This window comes from Odocoileus virginianus, chromosome 17, assembly GCF_023699985.2.
Source record: "Odocoileus virginianus isolate 20LAN1187 ecotype Illinois chromosome 17, Ovbor_1.2, whole genome shotgun sequence".
Lineage (NCBI taxonomy): Eukaryota > Metazoa > Chordata > Mammalia > Artiodactyla > Cervidae > Odocoileus > Odocoileus virginianus.
This window is the reverse complement of record NC_069690.1, coordinates 59947602-59972886: the sequence shown is the minus strand read 5'-3', so window position 1 is coordinate 59972886 and position 25285 is coordinate 59947602. Positions and strand designations below refer to the sequence as shown.

Below are 25285 nucleotides of genomic sequence, written 5' to 3'. Positions count from 1 at the left end.
GAGCCACAGTGAGCTCCTGGTCTTGTTTTTGCTGACTGTATAGAGCTTCTCCATCTTTGGCTGCAAAGAATATAATCAATCTGATTTCGGTGTTGACCATCTGGTGATGTCCGTGTGTAGAGTCTTCTCTTGTATTGTTGGAAGAGGATGTTTGCTATGACCAGTGCGTTCTCTTGGCAAAACTCTGTTAGCCTTTGCCCTGCTTCATTCTGTACTCCAAGGCCAAATTTGCCTGTTACTCTAGGTGTTTCTTGACTTCCTACATTTGCATTCCAGTCCCCTGTAATGAAAAGGACATCTTTTTTGGGTGTTAGTTCTAAAAGGTCTTGTAGGTCTTCATAGAACTGTTCAACTTCAGCTTCTTCAGCGTTACTGGTTGGGGCATAGGCTTGGATTACCGTGATATTGAATGGTTTGCCTTGGAAAGGAACAGAGATCATTCTGTCGTTTTTGAGATTGCATCCAAGTACTGCATTTCGGACTCTCTTGTTGACTATGATGGCTACTCCATTTCTTCTAAGGGATTCCTGCCCACAGTAGTAGATATAATGGTCATCTGAGTTAAATTCATCCATTCCAGTCCATTTTAGTTCGCTGATTCCTAGAATGTCGACATTCACTCTTGCCATCTCCTGTTTGACCACTTCCAATTTGCCTTGATTCATGGACCTAACATTCCAGGTTCCTATGCAATATTGGTCTTTACAGCATCGGACCTTGCTTCTATCACCAGTCACATCCACAACTGGATGTTGTTTTTGCTTTGGCTCCATGCCTTCACTCTTTCTGGAGTTATTTCTCCACTGATCTCCAATAGCATATTGGGCACCTACCGACCTGGGGAGGGATGAGGTAATGGTATTCAAATAAACAGATTTATTGAAAAAAAAAAAAAAAACTAGGTAAGTTAGAAATTAATGATAGCCCAAGATCAATATAAACTGCTCCAATGATAAAAAGACTATATTCAGTATTAATTGGTAGGAAATGTAAATATTATTCCTGGGTGTTAGGTATAATTTCCTAATATGTAAAATAAGCCATCCCTTTTTGATCTTTTTTTTTTTAATTTGGAAAAGATGAATTAAGCAGCATAAAATATAGTATGTCTTATATTTATGAGAATATTATAACTTCTGGCCTAGTTTGGGTTTTGGATCATTTTTTTAAGTTAAAGAAAATTTAGTTCAATTTATATTATGACAATCTTTAGGCCTAGGCAAAGTTATAAGAATAGTATAATCAATACCCAATTCTTTGCCTTATATCAAGATTTGCCTCTCTCTTTCTCTGTCAAATTGAATTTTTTTTGTCTGAGCCAGCTGAAGGTAAGTGGCAGACATCTTAGATGGCATTTCATTCATACTTCAACACGTGTCTCCTAAGAAAGAAGACATTTTTCTTTATAGATATAATACTATTATCACACCTAAGAAAATAGTTCAGTAATACTAATGGTTTTACTACCAGATATCAAGTTCATATATAATTTTTCCTGTTTTCCCCAAATATATTTTATTTCTTTATTTTTATCTCTTTAGTTTCTTTTGATCTAGAATAGTTACCTTTTCCCCTTTTTGTTTTTCAGATAATTAAGCATCGAAAGCGAAAGTCACTTAGTTGTGTCAGAGTCTTTGTGACCCCATGGACTGTATAGTCCATGGAATTCTCCAGGCCAGAATACTGGAGTGGGTAGCCATTTCCTTCTCCAAGGGATCTTCCCAACCTAGGGATTGAACCCAGGTCTCCTGCATTGCGGACAGATTCTTTACCAGCTGAGCCACAAGGGAAGCCCAAGAATACTGAAGTGGGCAGCCTATCCCTTCTCCAGTGGATCTTCCCAACCCAGGAATTGAACCAGGGTCTCCTGCATTGCAGGCGGATTCTTTACCAACTGAGCTATCAGGGAATTAAGCATGTTGCTTGTTAAAAAATTAGAAAATGCAAGTGAATTTTTAAAACTCTGTCATCTACCACTCAGAGAAACCTACTTTTAATACTGGAATAATTGTAGACTTAGAGAAAGTTGTAAATATAGGTCAAGAGTTCTCATATATTCTTAACCAGCCATTGTTAGTATCTTACATTTTTAAGATACATTTGTCAAATCTAAGAAATCATCATTGGAAAATTAGTATTAGCTAATTTCCAGATTTTATTTGAATTTCTCATTTTCCCACAAAGCCCTTTTCCTGTTCAGGATCCACACTGAATGCTGTTGTCATGTCCTCTGGGCTCTGACAGTTTTCCAAATTTTTCTATTTTTTTAATGACAATTTTGAAGAGTCCTGGTTCAGGTATTTCACAGAATGTCCCTCAATTTGCATTTATCTGATGTTCTCCCCATGATTAGACTGGAGTTAAGACTTTGGGGAAGGAGATATTTACTTTTAATATTTTGTTTCATCTTTCTCTCTCTGGACTTTTTATATAAAATATTGTCTGTATATAGATATATATCTCTCCTATATATAGGTATATATTCTCTCTATATATATTATCTCTCTATATATAGATACATAGGTACTCAGGCCCAAGATATAGCCTGTCACTTTATAATCTGCCTGTCTTTTACTTACAGAATGGGACTGCACTGTGGACACTGTTTATGACCTGCTTTTGTTCTTTCACGTCTTTCAAGTGGCCCCTGGTCTCAGTCTCCATAAAACACTGTTCTGAATTTCAAGCATGAAAATGTAGTTCTAGAACACAGACTGTTGCTAATGTGAAGATAGCCTTTAAGAGGAATGATGGTGATTATTGTCCTGGTACCCTTTTGTTTTAATTGTGCAGTTGGCTCTCTTATGTTGGTTTGTGTTTTATTACTAAAGCTCAGCTGTTTTGGATCGTTATGTGTTTGCAAGGCTACATAGATAATCTGGAAGGGAAAATGAAGAAATACAAATGACAGAGAATGTTTTATAATAAAATTCTCTTGGCAAGCGGCACCCTTTTAGCAAAGTCAGCCTTTTAATATAATTTACTTGCTTTATAAATATGTGTTTTTGTTTTTTCATATCTTTATTGATTAGTAAGCATGCTAAATGATTTGGGAGGAGGCTCAAAGTCTTCAAGAAATAGTTTGGAATTACTGATCCAGAACTGCTGACAATTCTCAAAAATGGATTAGGAAAAGTCAAAGTGATGGATGGAAAAAAAGTCTTAATTTTAGCTCGTGATGTAACTTTTCTTAGAGTTTCTTTTTTTTATAATTTAAGTTACTAAAACAGATAGTGGACGGTCCATCAGCATATTATTTTATGTATTTAAAGCATTTTGCTTTGCTATATTGAATTTCATTCATTCTGGAAATTAGGAGAATTTACCTCTTAATGAAAGAGATTATTCAAAGTAGAATATGATTGATGATCTTAGCTTTCAGTTTTCTTCTCAGTAGGCGTACTCTGTCTTCTAATGCTTCTTGCATACTCAGTGATTTTATAAGTTTTAGAGAAAAATGCAAGTCTGGCTGAATGTTAAGCACAGCACAATAAATAAAGCTTTTTTACTTCACAGAATATTCTGTCTGTGTATCCCATAGATTCATCACAGATTCTAGTTTTGGATAAAAGCAAATGCACTTAAAGAGAATACAGCACATCTCTCTATGACATTGCCATGTGAATGAGAATTGAATTTGGTTCAGGACAGTTCTTGGAATGCTTGGCATTTAGGTTACCTTAGGTCAACTCTTTTGGAAATTCAATTAAAGTATTTATTGAACGTTTTTAGTGAATGGGATGGTAGTCATGGGAATACAGATGATATAAAACAGGACTCCTATTTCTAAGATAGTTGTGTTCGTCAGATAAGGCATCCAAGATAATAATGAGTAAGAGGCAGACCGTCCTATCAGTTCAGTTCGGTTGAGTTGCATCCGACTCTTTGCGACTCCATGGACTGCAGCATGCCAGGCCTCTCTGTCCATCACCAACTTCCGGAGTTTACTCAAACTCATGTCCGTTGAGTTGGTGATGCCATCCAGCCATCTCATCCTCTGTTGTCCTCTTCTTCTCCCACCTTCAGTCTTTCCCAGCATCAGGGTCTTTTCAAATGAGTCAGCTCTTCGCATCAGGTGGCCAAAGTATTGGAGTTTCAGCTTCAACATCAGTCCTTCCGATGAATATTCAGGACTGATTTCCTTTAGGATTGACTGGTTGGATCTCCTTGCAGTCCAAGAGACTCTCAAGAGTCTTCTCCAACACTACAGTTCAAAAGCATCAATTCTTCAGCGCTCAGCTTTCTTTATAGTCCAACTCTCACATCCATACATGACTACTGGAAAAACCATAGCCTTGACTAGATGGACCTTTGTTGGCAAAGTAACATCTCTGCTTTTTAATATGCTGTCTAGGTTGGTCATAACTTCTCTCCCAAGGAGTTAGCTTCTTGTAATTTCAGGGCTGCAATCACCATCTGCAGTGATTTTGGAGCCCAAAAAAATAAAGTGTCACTGTTTCCACTGTTTCCCCATCTATTTGCCATGAAGTGGTGGGACCGGATGCCATGATCTTAGTTTTCTGAATGTTGAGCTTTAAGCCAACTTTTTCACTTTCCTCTTTCACTTTCATCAAGAGGCTATTTAGTTCTTCACTTTCTGCCATAAGGGTGGTGTCATCTGAATATCTGAGGTTATTGATATTTCTCCTGGCAATCTTGATTCCAGCTTGTGCTTCATCCAGCCCAGTGTTTCTCATGATGTACTCTGCATATAAGTTAAATAAGCAGGGTGACAATATGCAGCCTTGACGTATTCCTTTTAGGAAGACCATCCTGTGGAAGTAGTTTTGGTTTGGGGAGGAGCATCCTTAGGGAAATAGACCTTGAAGTGTGCATTTAAAGCTGGGCAGGATTTAGGTCCACAGAGAGGAGGGAAGCATGTTTGTGTAGAGCAGAGGCGTTGGCAGAGACTCAGGCCGGACTGTGCTTGGGGCCTGTGTGGAGAACGGTGGGAAGGTTCTGTTGTAGTCAGACTGTGGGTGGCCTGGTTATTTGGTTATGAGCTTGGGTATTATTTTATAGGATGCCGTCCCTAGAGTGACTCCTGACTGTCCCATCCCTGAGGAAGCAGGACACACTTTACTGGCCGCAGGGTCTCCCACAGCTGTGCTGTCCAGCGGGGAGAAAGAGGCACGTTCTGCAGTTGGGTTCCTTAATACCGTATCAGTCTGGCTTTTCTTTTGTTGCAGTACAGTTACTTTCTAAAATAGTCTTGTTTTCAGGATAATAATTGGGTTTCCACAGGAAAAATAATGTGTGAGGCAGACAAAACACAAATTACTGACTTAAAAAAATGAATCTCTCTAATTTTTTAATAGTATTTCTTTTATTTAAACTTTTAGTTATGTAAAAAACTTATGTATTTTATTGTATTTTTCTACAGGTTTCATATGGTTTTTACTATTTATATAGTTTAATAATTAAAGAGAAGGTGGGGTCTAATGAAGGACTGATCATGGATGTTAGTAATTTCTGTTCAGGTGGAAATAATGGTAATGTTTAGTTCAACTCATTGGTCTTCTAAAACTTTTACAAATGCAATCTGATTCATTCCAGCCAAGTTAATTATGAGGTAGATAATTTTTTCCCCTAATGGAGACAAATGTAAAAGACAGAGACACAGAAATAATTTTCAATTTAGGTTGAAGAAATTTTAGTTACTGCTGTCGGTTCCTACTGTTTGATCATAGTTCATTTTTGTTTTTTGAAGTCTGTCTCTAATGAAGTAAGATTTAATTTTTTAGAAATAAAAGATGACCATGACTAATAAGAAAAGTAAATTTAAGGATAATAATTGAAAAATTTTTTAAATATAACAGTATTAATACATTTCCTGACTTGATTTCAAGGTGATCTGTTGGTTTTCCTTGTACTATCACAGAAGGAAGTCCACATTGGTACGAGAATGATGCTTATAAATCACCACCCTTCTTATCAGCTGTCACTGAATATGTTGTAGTCCAGGCCAGTCTGCCTACCACCTCTGTGGTGAACTGTCGATTTCGTTTTTCTTTCAGTATTTACTTTTGGTCCTGGACCAGTTTTCTAGCTATGATGAAATTCTTCAAAAGTATCATATGTTTTTTTACGTAGTGAACTACTCATTCATCTGTTTGGAGAAATTCTTTCTGAGGCTACACTCTTGCCTCTGAAGTGTACATTCACTGGAAGGGAAAAGTACAGGTTTTCCATTTATTAACAAACTTACCCTTCTTTATCTCTTTGAAGTTTTTAAAACCCATGTCCATTGTGACATTGATATTTATATTTTTAAAATGATTAACATTTTTTTCTTAAAATAATCAAACAGTAAAATAGACTTTTTCCTTTAATAATATAGTTCTATTAATATAACATGTGTAATTGTGCAGCCATCAGTACAATCAGAATACAGAATATTATAACCCCCTAAAATTCCCTAATGCTATCCTTTAAGTTAACTGTCCCCATTCTATAATCTCTGCATACATTGATGTTTTCTCCACCCCTTTAATTTTATCTTTTTGAGGTTGTCATATAAATAGAATCATGCAGTATGTAAACTTCTAGACTGGGTTCTTTTACTCTTTTAGCTTCATCTAAGTTATGGCATATATTGAAAGCTTGTTCCTTTTTATTACTAACTAGTTTTCTGTTGTCACTAATTAAAGGACATTTGGGTTGTTTCCAGGTTTTTTTAATGTTTTTGAATAGAGCTGCTGTAAACATTTCTGTACAGATTTTTTGTACAAACATAGATTTCATTTCTCTAAGGTAGCTGCCCGTGGGGAGAGGGGATTGCTGGATGACATACTGAGTATATTTTTAATTTTATAAGAAACTGTCAACCCTCTTCCCAGAGTGGCTGTACCATTTTATATTCCTGCTAGCAATGTATGAAAGTTCCAGCTATTCTGCATCACTGACATTACCATTATTTTTCATTTGGCCATTCTAATAAAGTAATGTCTAATTATGGTTCTAATTTGTGTTTTTCTGATGACTGATGCCATTGAACATCTTTTCATGTGCTTATTTGCCAACATTATATCTTCTTAGTGGAGTATCTTTTGAAATCTTTTGCCCAGCTTTTTATTGGGTTATTTTCTTACTCTTGAGTTTTGAGAACTCTTTGTATATTTGGATACAAATCGTTTTTCAGATACTGGCAATTGGTTTTCTCTGCAGTTGCAGTGATTTGCAGTTGGTTTTCTCTCAGTCTTTAGCTTTGCTTTTCATTCTTTTTCATTCTTTTACTAGCATTTTTCAAAGAGCAAAAATGTTTAATTTTGATAAAGTCCATTTCATGCTGTTTTTCTTTTTTTGTATTATACTGAGATGGAAATTTTTTAAAATAAATTTCTGTTCTATAAAAGTGGTAAAAAGCAACTTAGTGATGGGAATGTTCTCATAGAGTTGACTTTTGGGGAAGGTGTGAATTTTATTATTTTATGGAAAAATGGTGCTAATTAATATACTCCTTAGTTTTGGGACCATCTAGAACTTTTGCTTAATGAAAGGATGCGATTGGTTTAGGTTGGTGAGGGCCTTCACACTTTTTATAAAAAATGGTAATCACTAGCTGGTCAGATAGGTATACTTTCATAATGCAGAACTATGTAGGAATTAGTCCTTAAGACTGTTCCAAAAAAAAAGACTGTTCCAGGGTTAAAGTAGTGATATATTATATTCACAATTGATGCTTTTGGGAGTGTCTTCAGTTTCCGCTCCTCTGGAACATCATTAGAACTCAGTCAGTGTCCTGGCTAAAAGTGGAGCTACATCAGAACGTCTGGGTTTGAATCCTGCCCTTTATGTACATTATAACTGTGGGTGAGCAACTTCTCTGTGCTTCAGTTTCCTTATCCATAAGTGGGAATGATAACACCACCCACCTTATAAGGTCATTATGAGGAAATGAGATGACACAGTATACATTATATATCTCAGCAGCGTCTGGCACAGTATGCTTTCAGCAAATGGCTCTTGCTATTACTTTTATTATTGTTGTTGCTGAAATAGCTTTATGATAAAATTATTTAAACAAATGTTTTAGAATATTTTCCATAGTCAAGATAACCGCATATCACACTAAGTCATTTCTCTTCCATTTTTTCTCTTTATACTTGTTATTATTAAAATGCCCACATTTTTCTCTTTATGCCTTTTATTATTAATAAGTAATTGTGGCCTAATTGTTACTAATTATCATGTATATATACACTGTTTTGTAAGAGAACTGTCAGTTTGTTTTTCACATCCTGTGAGGTACTAATCAGATATGCACATACACATCAATTAGCTTCCCGCTGCCTGAAATAGCACCAAAACTGGTTTAAGCCAGAAAGAAATTTGAATTAGGCTCACCTAACTACAAAGTCCAGGCACAGCAAGCTGGATTTAGGACTCAGGTCAAGTTGTAGGGGGCTCAGGTTCTCCCCATGACTCAGCTCTGCCTTTTCCTGGATGGACTTCGGTTGTTGGCATTGCATATAGAAAAATGGCTGCAGCATATCCACCCCCCTGTAGTCTCTCAGAGTTTAGATTCAGAGGGAAAGAGCACCAGACCCTTTCCCAGAAGCCTCAGCAAAAGTCTCATGATGTCTCATTGGTTCTTATGGGGTCACATATCTGACCTTGAGCCAATCAGTCCCTGAGTTTAGGGCTATGAGACTCGGATTGGCGAGTTCTGGTCACATGAGACCCCTTGATTTTCTTTTTTTTTTTTGGTGTCGCCCTCTCTTCAGGGGCCACATTTCCTCAGAGTTGGGGAGAGGTAATGACTCAGAGGGGAATCATGGGCTTTTATTACCAGATAAGGGGATGGATGGATACTGGGTGGTCAAACAGCTTAATGTGATGTTAGGTTCTTTTTGTAGATCAGAAGCAGATCACAGGAGTCAGTAGATTTGGGTTAGAATTTTGGTTTCTGATTCTAGCTTTTTTGTCTGTGAAGTTTTTTGTGTTGGTGGTCAAAAATCCCACACGATACGGACTTTGATTCTCTGTAGCCTTAGTTGCAGAATATTAGACTGAAAGTTGGAGGTTGCATAGGAAGTATTTCTCCACCTTCTGGTTATAAAAGAAAAGAGAAGCCTCATGGCTTGCTATATTTTGTAATACTCAGCATCATGTTTCATTTATAAATTTGTATCATTTATAAATTTGATGTATTGTTGGTAGTGTGATCCTGACTTGAGAAGTATAGATTTTGTAGCATCAGTAGCAGATGCTCAGCTGTGACCTTGATCAAAAGGCTGGTTGAGAGTATTCAGATAGATAATTAAGCCAGCTGAGATAGGAGTGGGGCTAGAATTTATAATTAATAGGTTTTTGAAACCTTCTCTTGTTCTTTCTCCATGTCTTTAGGATTTTTGTCCCTGAGTCATGGAAGACAGAAGAGCTGAGAAGTCATGTGAACAAGCATGTGAATCACTGAAGAGGCAGGACTATGAGATGGCCCTCAAGCACTGCACAGAGGCCCTCCTTTCTCTTGGCCAGTACTCCGTGGCTGACTTTACAGGGCCCTGTCCGCTGGAGATAGAGAGCATCAAGATCGAGAGTCTTCTTTATAGAATTGCCTCCTTTTTGCAGCTGGTGAGTCGACACTGTCAGTGAGCCAATGGTGGACCATGTTAAATGACCTTTTTGTTTGAGTGGGGACTGTTGATGGTCATTCCCTCTGCAGATCATCAAATTCTGGGCTGAGGAGTTGTGTGAAGTGGCTAGGGATTGCTGAACATCTTTGATGACAAGCAACTGTGTTTTTAAGACCTGAAAGTTTTACTGTTGTATAGCAGTTTTGACTGTTCACTGAATTCAGCAAATGTTTATTGAGTGCATACTATGTGGTGGACACTGTTCTAGGTATTTGTTTTATATTGGTGAAAAAGAAAGATCCCTCCTTCATAGTACTTTTTCTACTATTGTGAAGGGGCAGCCAATAAAGAATAGGCATTATAAGTAAGCAAATACTTTGGATTGGTAGAAGGTAACAGTTTGCATGAAAAACATAAAATAGAGGGTTTCTAGGGTCAGGGATAGGACTGCAGTTTTCAAGTTACAGGCAGGGGGAGCTGTCAGTGCAGACTTGCTCAGGCAGGAGTGTGCCCGCCGCAGTCGGGGGACAGCTCTGGAGCCCACTGTGGGAGTGATGCGCAGTGAGGGATCACAGCCTGGCCACACCCTGTGGGGCCTCCAGGTTACTGTGAGGTCTGGTTTCTGTTCTGCTTCAGGCGTAGCACTCTTGTGGGATTCTGAGCAGGGCAGTGGCGTAATCTGATTTAATAGGAATTATTTGGTCTCTGTGTTGAGAATAGAGTTTAAAGTGTAAGAGTTAAGAGTAGACACAGAGAGGCTAGTTTGGAAGCTATTGGAATAATCTAGGCCAGAGATTAAAAGACGCTTACTCCTTGGAAGAAAAGTTATGACCAACCTAGACAGCATATTAAAAAGCAGAGACATTACTTTGTCAACAAAGGTCCATCTAGTCAAGGCTATGGTTCTTCCAGTGGTCATGTATGGATGTGAGAGTTGGACTATAAAGAAAGCTGAGTGCCGAAGAATTGATGCTTTTGAACGATGGTGTTGGAGAAGACTCTTGAGAGTCTCTTGGACTGCGAGGAGATCCAAACAGTCCATCCTAAAGGAGATCAGTCCTGGGCGTTCATTGGAAGGACTGATTTTGAAGCTGAAACTCCAATACTTTGGCCACCTGATGCAAAGAGCTGACTCATTTGAAAATACCCTGATGCTGGGAAAGATTGAGGACAGGAGGAGAAGGGGATGACAGAGGGTGAGATGGTTGGATGGCATCACCAACTCAATGGACATGGGTTTGGGTGGACTCTGGGAGTTGGTGATGGACAGGGAGGCCTGGCGTGCTGCGGTTCATGGAGTCGCAAAGAGTCGGACACAACTGAGCAACTGAACTGAGGCCAGAGATGAAGTGGATTAGATCAAAATGGTAACCATGGAGGTTTGTGAGAAGTGGTTTGGTTCTGGCTGTAATTTGAAGGTAGAATGAAGCAGATTTCCTAGTGCATGGAAGGCAGAGAGAGAGAGATCTAGAGCAGTCATAGTTCACTTACTTTGACTTTTTATGTCTGAGTGGTTGGAAGAGTGGAGTTACCTTCCACTGAGATGAGGGTCTGTGGATGGGGAGCAGGTTTTATGGGAAAGAGTTCATTTTGGACACGCTGAGTTTGAGATGACACTTAGAGACCCAGCCAGAGATGCGGAGTAAGCAGCTGGATGTGCATGTGTGAAGTCTGGGCTGCAGATGTTACTTTCAGAGTCTGTGGTCTCTGGATGATAAGAGCCTTAGGCCTGGGTTAGATCACTAGGGAGCGAGTGTAGACAAAGAGGAGGAGATGACTGAGGACTTGGTCTTACGGCACTGGTTTAAGAGTTGGAGAGAAGAAGCAAAGCATCCTGAAGAGCAACCCATGAGGCTAAGGAAAACCATGAGAGTAGGGTGTCCTGGGAGCCAAAGGAGGAGAACCTGTCCAAGTGAGCAGATGTTCAGCATGTCCATTGCTGGAACAGACGTGGAGAATTGAGAATCGACCAAAAATGACAGTGTATCTAAATGGGTGCATGTAAATCTATCTGACTGGTGGCAGCCAGTGGTGATTTACATGGAGTGGGGAGTGAAAGCCCGATTAAAGAGAGTTTAAGAGAAAGTCAGATGGAAGGAATTTGAATACATGATACAGACAATTCTTGAGGAGCTTTGCCCCCTTTGAAGCACACACACACGCAAAAAGGAATGGAAACTAGTGGGAGAAGTGAAGTCAAGAAAAGAATTTTTTCAGATGAGAGAAATAAGAGCTTGTTTGTTTATAGGACTAAACTGAAAGAAAACAAAAGATTAATGGTGTATGAGAAGTAGAAGAGGCTTGCCAGAGCGGTGTTCTTGAGTAGGCCATGGAGCATACCTGCACAGGTGGTAGGAGTGGCTCTGTCTGGTACAGGTGGGAGGCAGAGGGTGGGCAGGAAGTAGGCAGTCAGGGTGGTGACCCTCATGGACAGTCTCTTTGGAGGACAGCCAGCAAAGTGAGTGAGTAGCTGAGAATGAGGATGGGCTAGAGGGTTCTGGTGACTCGAGGTTAGAGGAGGTGAGAAGGAGGGAGTAAATGGCTAGGGAAGTGTGCAGTGAGGTTTACTTGGAGAGGATTGTGTAATCCTCAGCACATGAGTTAGCCTTGGTCTGTGAGTAGTAAGTTTGCAACATTAATGATTAAACTTTGAAACAAAGCTGCAGCCTTTTGATAAAATCTCTGTTTTAAGAGGCCTTGAACTACTTAACTTTATCTTGTATCTTTTATTTTGCAGAAAAACTATGGGCAAGCTGATGAAGATTGTAGGCATGGTATGTTTAAAAACAAGATTCTCTTCTGCTTTGAAGATTTTGAATTATTTCATTGAGCAGTGTTTAAGATTTGATTTTTTCATATACTGATTTCAGTAGTGATTTTAATATGAAAAAACCCCACTTTGTGGTGATGACTAATCTGGATGGCTGTTCTGGTGTGATGGGTGTGCACGTGAACGTGGTTCCTAACACAAGCGGTGGCATTGCTGTCACTCCCTTGGGAACATTGATAATGCCTTTTGAAAGTTTGTGTGAGTAGTTTCAGTCAACAAAGAGCTATATTTTAAGAACTATAACACATAACACACATTGATTAAAATGTTAAGCTTGGATAAATTGGAAAGCTGGACCTCTGTCTCCTACGATGTTTTTTTTTCCCATCGTTAAAAGATTTTCCTTAGAGAGAAGAGACTGGCTAGAATGCTCTTTAGTGCTTTTTCCTGTTTTCTTTTGGTCAGGAAATTGATTAATAAGATTCTTGCTCTTTGGGTGCTCATAAACTAGAAATCCTTTTCTTCGAGATTGCTGCCATTCTCTAGAGTGAGTCTAGGAGTGAGTGGGAGAGGGGCTCAGTGTGTGTTCTCACACACTCTTGGTGGGAGTTTTGCATAGCTCAATGATTTGGATAATGGAATGTTTCAATTATCTAAATGGGGAGGAGGGCCGAGGTGTTTAATGTAAATTAAAGTTCTTTTCCTATTTGCTCTTTTGTGTCAAAACTTTTTCAGAGTACTAGCTATTTTTGTTGTGAACCTTACAGAATGTAAATCTTACCTACTTCTGTGGCATATTGGACACATTGAACCATTCATTGACGATTCAGTGACCTCTCTGTAAACCTTGCTTCATAGAATTGTGCACTTTGGGAGATGACTGGCGTTTGAGAGATACTGAGTACAATCTTAACTACCTGTAGACGTTTCAAAGCTACTAACAAGCCAGATAAGAAGTCAGATAACATAGATGGGCCCACCACCCCTTCTTCCATATGAAGAAGTCGTGTCATTGGTGCTGCATCTTCTTCCCCTTTCTCTATAGTGAGCAAAAATGCTTGTAATACATTACATACATACATAGGGTTTTTTCTTTAAAAATTAAAAAAGAATTATGTGATCATAACAAAATTGTTTGCTTTCTTCCATAGCAATATGGATCATGTATATCTTACTGAGTTAATAATGCATCAGCTCCAGCTCCTGCACCATAGTCCACGGTGTAGATAACCATCATTTATTCAGTTGTTCCCATGGTGGTGGGCATTCAGGTGGTTCTAGTTTTCTAGTTTGTCATAATTCATCCTGTAATAACCATACGTTGTTTCTTACTGTTGCCTTTGTTTCTGTGTGGTAGTCTTAAAAGTTAGATACCTGGATGAAGAAGTTTTAAAAGTTGATTGTCTGGGTTAAAATATACATATAATTTTAATAGACACTTTCATTAGTTTCAAATGCACACATTTTTAAATAGTTCAGAAAAACTGAAGTAAATATGGCGAAAGATGACAACCTAAGTTTCAAGAGTATGAATGCTTATTATACTATTTCCTCTAGTTTCTCATCCTAAATTTTTCATAATTTAGAAAATTAGAAAATTTAGAAAATTATGAAAAATTCTCATATCTCATTTCACAGTCTCACATATCAGCAATGTGTGAGAATGCCTGTTTCCTGTGATCTCAGTAACTGGAACCTCTCAGTCTTGACATTGTGACAATCTCATGTGTGAGAAATGACCTCGTTAATTTTCGCTTCCTTGAGTACTAACGAGGTTGATACTTTTCATTTTTTGGAGACATACAAAGTCCCAGTAGATTAAATGACTTGCAAAAAGTTGTGGAAGAGTAAATGTTGTTAGTGCAGGAGCACATGGAAAAGTGTTGCATTTTTTGTTAATTGTTTTACTTAGCATTTTTAAGTTAGGTATTATTTTACAACTGCTAAACTAACAATATAAAAATTTAACCTGGAAACCTTGGAGATGAAGGATAGGTCTGTTACCTGGATTGTGATCATAGTAACATGAAAGTATATGTATGAAAAAATAAAAATGAAAAAAATTTTAAAAAAAAGAAAGTATATGTATGTCCAAACTCATCAGATTGTATACATTAGTTACGTTCGGTTTTTGTGTACTGATTCTCTTCTGTAATGTAGGGAGAAAACCACTGTCTCAGATAAGGTTGCAGTGAAACGAATGTATGCTTGTTGTGGTGGTGGTGGGGGGGGCTTGGTATGAAGCAGAATACAGCTTGGTAATATGTTCATACCTTTGACCCACTAATCTCAGTTCTGGGACACTGTCCCAAGTAAATATTTCAAAACAAGGAAAAAATTATCTGTGGAATGGTGTTCATTGCAGTGCTGTGTGGAAAAGGGAGAAATTGGTTAGCTTGCAATAATGGTTCGATGATTACATTCTGTGCATTCCTTGTTACCATTTATGTGATAAGAACATGGAAATGCTCACTTAATGTAAAGTTGTTCATTTGAAGTAGACATTTGGAAATATTGTCAAAAGTTTTTGTGTATATATTGCTAGCTGTAGAGTTCTGCTTTTATATTATATATAATTTTTTTCTCTTCCCTTTTGGTAACTTTTTTTTGAAGTGTAGTTGATTTACAGTATTACTTTAGTTTCAGGTGTACAGCGAGGTTATTTTTATATAAGATAAAATACCATGGTTAGGCAGTCAGTTAGTAATAAAAAACAAGACCAGAGTCTTGGCCTTTGTTAATTATTATACTGGTTTGTATGCTGGGTGCCCGAGCAGTTCCCTCTGCAGGGCCCCAGATCTTGTTTGCACTTGATGTACTGCAGGATCCCTTGCTGTCAGTATCAGCTTGCATTCCTTGCAGCTCTCGACAGACCTCATTGCAGCTACCCTCCCCGCTTCTCCCTCCACTGGCTGCTTCTGACCCTAATTTCGCTTTCTCACACAGGGGTGGGAAACCAGACAGACAGTCTTTGTCATGGAGTTAAAAAATTTAAATTCTTTTTTATTATGAAAAACTTACAAGGAGAAACTAGGGGAAATAGTATAATAAGCATTCATATTCTTGAAACTTAGGTTGTCACCTTTTGCCATATTTACTTCATTAATTTTTTTCTGAACTATTTAAAAATAATTATAGGTACCATGATATTTATTCCTAAATACTTCAGTAGGCATCTGTAATAAATAAGATCATAACTGTATAACCACAGTCTTATTACTAACTTAATAAAAGTGACCATAATTTCCTAATATCCAAAACCAATCCATAGTCAGATTTACCTGATTGTCCCCAAAATGTGTGTTTTTTTTTTTTTTAATGGCTGATTTGTTTAAGGCAGGAACTAATCAGAGTCATAAGATTTGAAAGTTGGAGTTCTGCTTAAATAAATAGATTCTGAGTGAGGACCCAAGGGCATCTTGAAAATAAACTACAGAGACTTTAAGTTCAGAGAGGTTAGTTCTGAGGTTGGTGGTGTGTTCTGGATAGTGAGGATTGTCAAGCCAGTGGCAATGAGTAAGTCTGAGTAAATCTGTTTCATTACCTGAACATAAGCTGTATTTGGCATAACAGGAAAACTTCCATAAAATAAAGATTTTTCTTGTGCTTTTGAAATATTCATCATATAGGAAACTCACATTTTTTACACTAACAAAATAGGATGGGGTAAATGGAGAAAATGAAATCAAACGGTAGTCTTAGCAACTGAAAGAGATTTGTGCTACATGTAATATGTAAGTCAAGCTCAATCATTATAACTGGATATTTTTCATACACCTGCAAGATTCTTAAGCCCTAGCTGAGAGTGTCATTATTTTAAGAAATTAATACAAATAGGAGTTTGGGGCATCTATTGATATTTATTATATTAATACTTCCCCTGTGAAGTGATTCAGTAACCAAAAAGCCCTGTTGAATAGATGCTGACTGGCCTAAAAAAGGCAAATTGATACATGGTTGATTGAACCTTCTACACTTTTCTTTTTCTCTGAAGAGTTTTCATTAAATAGATTTTATAGTAATTAAACATTTTTTTGAAAAATAGTTAATAAGGGTAATAATATTTATTCAGGATTTTCTCTGAGTCAGACCCTCTGAAATAGTTTGTTTAATCACACTGTAATACTATTCCAATTTTACAGGTGATGAGTGAGATTAAGTAACTTGCTTAAGAGCACAGAGACTGTCTAGAACTGGACTGTGGTTTTGAAGTGAAGTCTTTCTGATCTGAAAGGCCTTGCTCCTTCTCTTTTATCTGTCCTAAGCTATAATCTGTGTATTCTTTGGAGTTTTATAGACATTATTCTGTTTAATAAATTTGGGGGAGGAAAGGTATATGGGTATTTTATATTCTAGAAAGGATTTAAAAAAAAAAAAACAAACTCAGGCTTTGGGTGACATTGATAATCATTAGTAGAGTTGGACAAGAATTTGGATCTTTAAGCCAGGTTTTCCTGTTGCCAAGACTTTTAAATAGTAGAACTGTTCCAGTAATATTTCTTACTCTTTAGATCCAGTCGCTGCAGAGTCACTGGAAGTTGCAAAGATAGTGCAGAGTGATCCCATGTACTGTTCCCCCCACTGGTTACATCTTACGTAACCATAGTATAATATCAAAATGAGGAAGTTGACTTTGGTTCAATGACTATGTGTAATTCTATGTCATTTTACTCTGTGTGCATTCATGGAACCACCAGCACAGTCAAGATACAAAACTGTTCCGTCATATGAAGACCTTTTTTTGTGCTACCCTGTATAGTTACACTCATGGTCCTACCTCCCTGTGTAACCCTGGTAACCACTAATCTGTTCTCCATCTCTATAGTTTTGTCCTTTTGAAAATAACACACAGTAGAACCATATTGTTTGTTACCTTTTTAAGATAACTTTTTCCCTCTCACCGTGTGTTTGAGATCCATCCAAGTTTTTGAGTATATGAATAGTCCATCCATTTTTATGGCTGAGGAGTATTCCACAGCCCCTTCATTGATCATAGCCTTGTGGTGAAGGGGCTTGTGTAACCCAATGAGGCTATGAGCCACCCAAGACAGACGGGTCATGGTGAAGATTTATTACAAAATGTGGTCTACGGAGGAGGAAATGGCAACCCACTCCAGTATTCTTGCCGTGAGAACCCCATGAACAGTGTGAACAGGCAAAAAGATAGGACACCAGAAGATGAGCCCCCTAGGTCGAAAACTTGTTGATTCTGCTACTGGGGAAGAGTGGAGGGCAATAGCTCTAGAAAGAACAAAGCAGTTGAGCCAAAGTGGAAATGATGCTCAGTTGTGGATGTGTCTGGTGGTGAAAGTAAAGCTAGATGCTGTAAAGAACAGTATTATATAAGAACCTTGAATGTTAGGTTCATAAATCATTGGACATGGTCAAGCAGGAGATGGCAGCAGTGAATATTGACATCTTAGGAATCAGTGAACTAGAATGGATGGGAATGAGTGAATTTAATTCCAAGGACCATTATATCTACTGTGGGCAAGAATCCCATAGAAGAAATGGAGTAGCCCTCATAGTCAACAAGAGAGTCTGAAATGCAGTATTGGGTGCAACCTCAAAAATGACACAATGATCTTGAATCTTTTCCAAGGCAAACTATTCAACATTACAGTGATCCAAGTCTGTGCCCCAGCATAGATGATGCTGAAGAAGCCAAAGTTGACCATTTCTATGAAGACCTACAACACCTTTGAGAACTAACACCGAAAGATGTTCTTTTCATCACAGGGAATTGGAATGCAAAAGTAGAAAGTCAGGAGATACCCAGAATAACAGGCACATTTGCCCTTGGAGTACAAAATAAAGCAGAACCAACAGAGTTTTGTCAAGAGAACACACTGGTCACACCAAACACCCTTTCCCAACAACCCAAGAGATGACCCTACACGTGGGCATCACCAGATGGTCAATACCAAAATCAAATAGTGTTCTTTCAAATTTTGGTGGTAAAGAAGACTCTTGAGAGTCCCTTGGACAGCAAGGAGATCGAAAGGAAATCAGTTCCAGATATTCATTGGATAGACTGGTGGTGAAGCTAAAGCTCCAATACTTTGGCTACCTACTGCAAAGAGTTGACTCTTTGGAAAGACCTTGATGCTTGGAAAGCTTGAAGACAAAAGGAGAAGGGGACAGCAGAGGATGAGATACTTCATCACTGACTCAATGGACGTGAATTTGAGCAAACTCTGGGAGGTAGTGGAGGACAGAGGAGCCTGGTGTGTTGCAGTTCATGGGGTCACAAAGAGTCAGACACGACTTAGTGACTGAAAACAATAACAAAGTGTTCTGCAGCATGGCTGTACCACAGTTGGTTCTCCAGCAGGAACCTAAGACTTTGTGGAATAGGATCTCCACTCTCACTCTTCATTGCCCTTAATGCCTATCAACTATTTTAAGTTAAGTTCTTATATTTAAGTTGATAGGGATTAGCAAGTTAAATTATAAAATGCTAATTTTGGAATAGAATGAAAATCAGGAAAGTGAGTGAATATTTAGTATTTGAGTTAAGTTTGAGGACTGTTATCTTTCAAGTGTGGAAACTCCCTTTTTTCTATGTGTAGATGTTTGAGAAAGCAGTAGTCTTTGAACTTAGGTCCTTTGAACTCAATTGCAAGAGGCTCATCATGGTCGTATGACTGTTCTGTGCCTTTTCTTATCTATGCAGGGTGTCAGTTATAGTCAGAAGTGACATTATAAATTTATTTCATGTTGTTTTTCACTCATGGGATAAATACTAGCATTAATTTTATGTTAGCTGAAATTATATTTATACATAAAAAGAGAAGATTTAAAATGAGTGGTAGCTTGCCCTTTAAAAATTAGTTAAAACTATACCAAGAGGGCGCTGAAATCAAGATGATTGTGAACCCCTGAAAGCACAGCGTCTCCCACAGGGCACAGAAAACAAAAGAGTGGCAAAGTGCCTGTGTTTCTCAGTAAGCGAGGTGTTTTTTGTTTTTTGTTTTTTTTAAGAAAAATAAGCAAATCAGCCATGGAAACAGTGAAGTAAGGGAGGGTCTTAGCACAGAATTTCCCACAGTCAGGATTTCCTCAGAGTGCTTAACAGTGGAGATGGCAAGATGTTGGCTTTTGACATTGACGTGAAGGCTGTGAAAGAGTTTTAGATTTAAAAAAATACAGTTAAATTGATCTTTTTAAGTAGAAAAAACTTCTTCCAGTTTTTGAACAGTTAACACAGATGAACCTTCCAGTAACTGTATAGCAAATGCATCGTGAAAATTAGAATTCTTTATGAAGAGGAAGTTGAAGTCTCTGCAAGCAGCATATTCTCTCTCTCTTTCTAATGCACACACAGTATGACAGGTACTTTTTGCAAATACTGTTTTAACAGTGCCTTATGTGAAAAGTTCATTCAAGCATGTAGATGAAATAAAAACCTTTTATGATATGCTGGGGAACGAAGTTTCAGGTTTGTTTCTGTGCTTATGTGTGTTCTCAGCTTTTTACTGTGTATAATTTTGTATTTATATAGTGGTGAGAAAGTTGAGGTATATTCATTATGTGTCGCTTGCTCCTTAGAAGAAAAGTTATGACCAACCTAGACGGCGTATTAAAAAGCAGAAACATTACTTTGCCAACAAAGTTCTATCTAGTCAAAGCTGTGGTTTTTCCAGTAGTCTTGTATGGATGTGAGGCTTGGACAATAAAGAAAGCTGAGTGCCAAAGAATTGATGCTTTTGAACTGTGGTGTTGGAGAAGACTGTGGAGAGTCTCTTGGACTGCAAGGAGATCCAACCAGTCAATCCTAAAGGAAATCAGTCCTGAATATTCATTGGAAGGACTGATGCTGAAGCTGAAACTCCAATACTTTGGCAACCTGATGGGAAGAACTGACTCATTGGAAAAGACCCTGATGCTGGGAAGGATTGAAGGAGGGAGAAGAAAGGGACGACAGAGGATAAGATGGATGGATGGCATCACTGACTCAATGGACATGAGTTTGAGCAAGCTCCAGGAGCTGGTGATGGACAGGGAGGCCTGGCTTGCTGCAGTCCATGGGATCGCAAAGAGTTGGACATAACTGAGCGACTGAACTGAACTGAAGTTGCTTCAGTAATGTCCAACTCTTTGCACCCCCGTGGACTGTAGCCCACCAGGCTCCTCTGTCCATGGGATTCTGCAGGCAAGAGCATGCGGTGCCTCGCCATGCTCTCCTCCAGGGGGGCCTCTCAGCCCGAGGATGGAACCCCCTTGCTTCTCCTGCTTTGGCAGGAGGGTTCTTAACCACTCGTGCCACCTGGGAAGCCCCATGTGATTGAATTAGCTCTAAAATTTAAGCTGGGACGCTGAAAATAAGCCAGGAGAAATAACCTATTTTTCTATAGTATGAAAATATCCAGAAGAAAGTAGTCCAAGAGCCTTTACACTGAACTGCAGTTGAAGGAAAGGGTACTTTAAAGAATATACAATAAGATCTCAGCTTTCAAGTTTACTGTATACACATGGGGTTGTAAAAGAGATAACGAAGATTGTTGTGACTGGGTTGAAGGACCAAATACTGAAAGCAGTAAGAGCAAGGTAGCAGGGATGTGGGGACAAAAAGAGAAAGCAAGAGAATGAGAGAAGGTGTGTTATAGAATTTAAATCTAAAGGTGAAATATTTAGAAGAGGTCTAATGATACCAAGCATTGAATTTTTGTTAGGGCTTTTCATTTTCCAAAAGCATTTTATTAAGGAAATATTTTATCTGCAAAAGACTTTGGTAGTAAGAACATAAAGTGCCACTAAAGCTGCAGCCCACATGCCTTAAAGTATTATGTATTACAGTTGGAAGAAAAGAGAGAGCAAGGGTAAGAAGGGTAGAGACAGGAGAAGGATAGTGGGGGGAAAAAACTGGAAACGTGGACACTGGTGAGAGATCTGCCACAGAACTGTTATTTTGATTTATGTCATGTTTTCTGATACTTGTTATAAATGGACATTTTGGGGTGACTTAAGTCTTCCACCATTTGGAGTCTGTTTATATACTCCTCCCCCGTCCCTAGGATATATTCAGCTACAAGTTTATGGCCAGAGATTAAATAGCTGATATTTAGGAAGGAATTTATTTATAAATGACAAATTTTTAATGTATTTATTAAATGGATCTATTTTTAATTTTATTTAAAATTTACTTTAAATTGGAGGATAATTGCTTTACAGTGTTGTGTATTTCTGCCATCCAATAATGTGAATCTGCCATAAGTGTATATATCCCTTTCCTCTTGAGCCTCCCTCCCACCCCCCCCCACCCCCCCCCACCGGTCATTTTTATTTTTGATCCAGTTCCTGATGTGTTGGTTTGGAGAATGTGATCATATCCAAGTGGTGAGTAAGTTCATTTTGTTAATGACTCAAAGATTTAGTTTAGTGGTAATTTAAAAATTTCTTTTGAGACTGTTGGAAAAATACCACCTTGATTAGGCTATGGTCTTCAGTACAAGATTTTAGAAGTAACTAAGGACTTGATAAGAGAAATAATGTAAAATGGTCATGTTACTGAAAAAATATAAGACTAATACTCAGCATTTACTGAACTTTAAACTTGTTTTAAGTGATCTTACTTATGGCAGGCAATACTTTGCAGACAAGGGGAATTACATTTTAATTGTTTATCCTCTCTTTTTGGTAGCCAGGGGCTACCTTACAGAGACTGTTTTGGTCGAAGCAGTTGAGTGAATGCATGCGTGTGTGCTTAGTCATTCAATTGTGTCCAACTCTTTGCAACCCCATGGACTACAGCCTTCCAGGCTCCTCTGTCCATGGGGATTCTCCAGGCAAGAATACTGGAGTGGGTTGCCATGCCCTCCTTCAGGGGATCCTCCTGTCAGGGATTGAACCCGGGTCTCCTGCATCGCAGGCGGATTCCTTACCCTCTGAGCCACCAGGGAAGCCCAAGAGTACTGGAGTGGGGAGCCTCTCCCTTCTCAGGGGTTCTTCCCAACCTGGGAATCGAACCAGGTTTTCCTGCATTGCAGGTGGATTCTTTACCAGCTGAGCTACCAGGGAAGCCCAGTTGAATAAATACTTTCTTAATATTACTCATTTTCTGGTCCAGAACATTCCAAGTAAGAGATATTTTAGGTCTTAGAAAATCTTAGAAAAACTTAAGAATGGAAAGGGATAGAGCCTTGAATTTCACATCACAGCTAAGGTGCTCAGATTTCTCCTTTGTAACTCAGAGGGCAGGAATGAGTTGTGTGCTCACAAAGTTCCACAGATAGCTGGTGGGGAGAGAATTTATTTGTAAGGAAACATAACTTTTTTACAGTTGCCCAAGATTAGATTATGTTTTAATGGCATCTCTTTTGGCAGGTTCAATAGCTGAGGCAAATTTTATTGTACACTAGGCCATACTTTGTATTCTTTCAGGCTTTTCCAAAATGTTAAAGATAATACAGTACCAGAGTGGCAGCACTGCAGTTTGATTTTATATGACACAATAGCAGGATAGCTTTTTACTTATAATAGTTGACTGTTTCTTTGCCACAGTTCTTCATGTGGAATCCTACAAGACATAAACTGAATTGTACTTAAAGACAACAATTAAAAGAAAGTACATCAGTAGTGTTTCTCGTCTGAAATGTTTAGAGAGAGGAAAAGGAAAAGACTAATATGGAGACATTCAAACATCAGTAGAATGGCAGAACTTTTGTAAAATAAAATTCAGCTAATACTTTGTACAAAACCAAAGACCTTTGAAAAGTGTTTGTAAAATATGTTGTTTAATACTTTTTAAACAAAGTGACATAATCATCTGAGACTGAAATATTCTTAATTTTTTTTTCATTTTCCTGAAACATTCCTCAGCTCTTGATAACTAGTTGCTTAATATCCCAGTTAACTCAAAAGGAGCTCAGATGTTTCCTCAAGTTTTCAATACTATTTTATAATTTTTAGAGGGTTAGGTAACATCTAGGGAACTCTTATGAGGAGATTGTGCTAGATATTTCATATAGTTAACATAGTTAATCTTTACTACAACTTTATTAGGTAGCTATTGTCACCTCCATTTTACAGGGAAGGAAGCAGGCTTAGAGAATGTGAATGATCCAGACTTTGGCAGAACTATTGTTTTTCTTTAAAGCATTTTCTTGACATTGTATCATTTGATTCTTGTAACACAGTTTTCATGTTTCACTTCTACAAATGACCGTGCTGAGGGCGAGAGAGAGAGAAAATGAGTTGCCAAAGGTCATATTTGAATAGTTGCACGAATAGTAAGATCTGAGGGAGATGTGGGCTTACTGTGGAGTTTTCTAAGGTGCTCAAGACATTCTTAAGGATATGTTACTCATGTATTGGAATTGTCAGTTGAAAACATGAGTGATCTGTAACATGGATGGAGTGAGAGCAGTTTGGTCTAAACTGAAAGTAATTGAACAAAACCTTCTTGAATATAGAGACTGCAACTTTCAAATTGGTTTTAGTTGCAAAAGTCAGTTTTTAGTAAAACTGATTCAATAAAGGGAAACTCAGCTTCAAAAAAGTAGGATCATGGCATCTCGTCCCATCACTTCATGGCAAATAGATGGGGAAAAAATGGAAACGGGTTAGGCTTTATTTTCTTGGGCTGCAAAATCACTATGGATTGTGACTGCAGCCATGAAATTATAAGATGCTTGCTCCTTGGAAGAAAAGCTATGACAAACCTAGACAGTGTATTAAAATGCAGACATCACTTTGCCAACAAAGGTCTGTATAGTCAAAGCTATGGTTTTTCCAGTAGTCATGCATGAATGTTACACCATAAAGAAGGCTGAGTGCTGAAGAATCGATGCTTTCAAACTGTGGTGTTGCAGAAGACTCTTGAGAGTCCCTTGGACAGTAAGGAGATCAAACCAGTCCATCCTAAAGAAAATCAACACTGAAATGTTCAACGTTCACCTGATGTGAAGAGCTGACTTATTGATAAAGACCCTGATGCTGGGAAAGGTTGAGCGCAGGAGAAGAAGGGGGTGACAGAGATGATGGCATCTGTGACTCAGTGGACGTGAGTTTGAGCAAACTCTGGGAGACAGGAAAGGACAGGGAAGGCTGGTGTGCTGCTGTCCACTGGCTTGCAAAGAGTTGGACACGACTGAGCGACTGAACAGCAACAACAGAAGGGATAAGGAAGGATACTGCATAGTGATCAAGGGATCAGCTGAAGAAGATACAACAGTTATACACATCTATGGGCCCCACACAGGAGCACCTCCATACAAAAGGTACATGCTAGGTCATAAAAGAGGAAATTGAAAATAACACAGTAATGGTGGGGGGCCTCAGCACTCCACTTACACCAATGGACAGATCATCTACCCTGAAAATTAATAAAGAAACACAGGCCTTAAATGACCCATTGGGTCAAATAGATTTAATTGATATTTATATTTATAGTATAAATATACTAAAACATCCATCCTAAAACATCAGAATATACTTTCTTCTCAAGTGCACATGGAACATTCTCCAGGATAGAGCACATCTTGGGTCACAAATGAAACCTTGGTAAATTTAAGAACCTTGAAATCATATCTGGTATCTTCTCTGACCACAATACTATGAGATTAGAAATCGATTATAAGAAGAAAAATTGTAAAAATCACATGGACACTACACAGGATGCTACTTCATAACCAAGAGATCACTGAAGAAATCCAAGAAGAAATTAAAAAGTATCTGGAAACAAAAGACAACGAAAATACGATGACCCGGAATCTATGGAATGCAGCAAAAGCAGTTCTAAGATGGAAGTTTATAACAATACAATCCTACCCCAAGAAACAAGCCTAACCTACACCTAAAGCAACTAGAGTCAACCACAAAAAAAAAAACCCTTAAGTTAGTGGAAGAAAAGAAATCATAAAAATTGGAGCAGAAATAAAAGAAATAGAAACAAAAAACAATAGAAAAGATCAGTGAAACTAAAAGCTGATTTGTT

General features: G+C 38.2%; 1 protein-coding gene across 14 annotated transcripts in view; it reads left to right on the top strand.

The window, feature by feature from the left end:
• HELZ (helicase with zinc finger) overlaps positions 1-25285 on the top strand; it is a 148538-nt gene that overhangs the window by 13832 nt on the left and 109421 nt on the right. For 10 of the 14 annotated variants that reach the window (XM_070480144.1, XM_070480137.1, XM_070480138.1 and 7 more), the window contains 2 exons: positions 9349-9576; positions 12316-12352. In XM_070480144.1, coding sequence (XP_070336245.1) covers positions 9367-9576; positions 12316-12352 — 247 coding nt within the window. In that variant the 5' untranslated portion in view covers positions 9349-9366. Of the gene's footprint in view, positions 1-2581; positions 2754-9348; positions 9577-12315; positions 12353-25285 lie in introns of all 14 variants that reach the window. The other 4 variants (XM_070480142.1, XM_070480141.1, XM_020875681.2 and 1 more) reach the window with 1 other exon arrangement.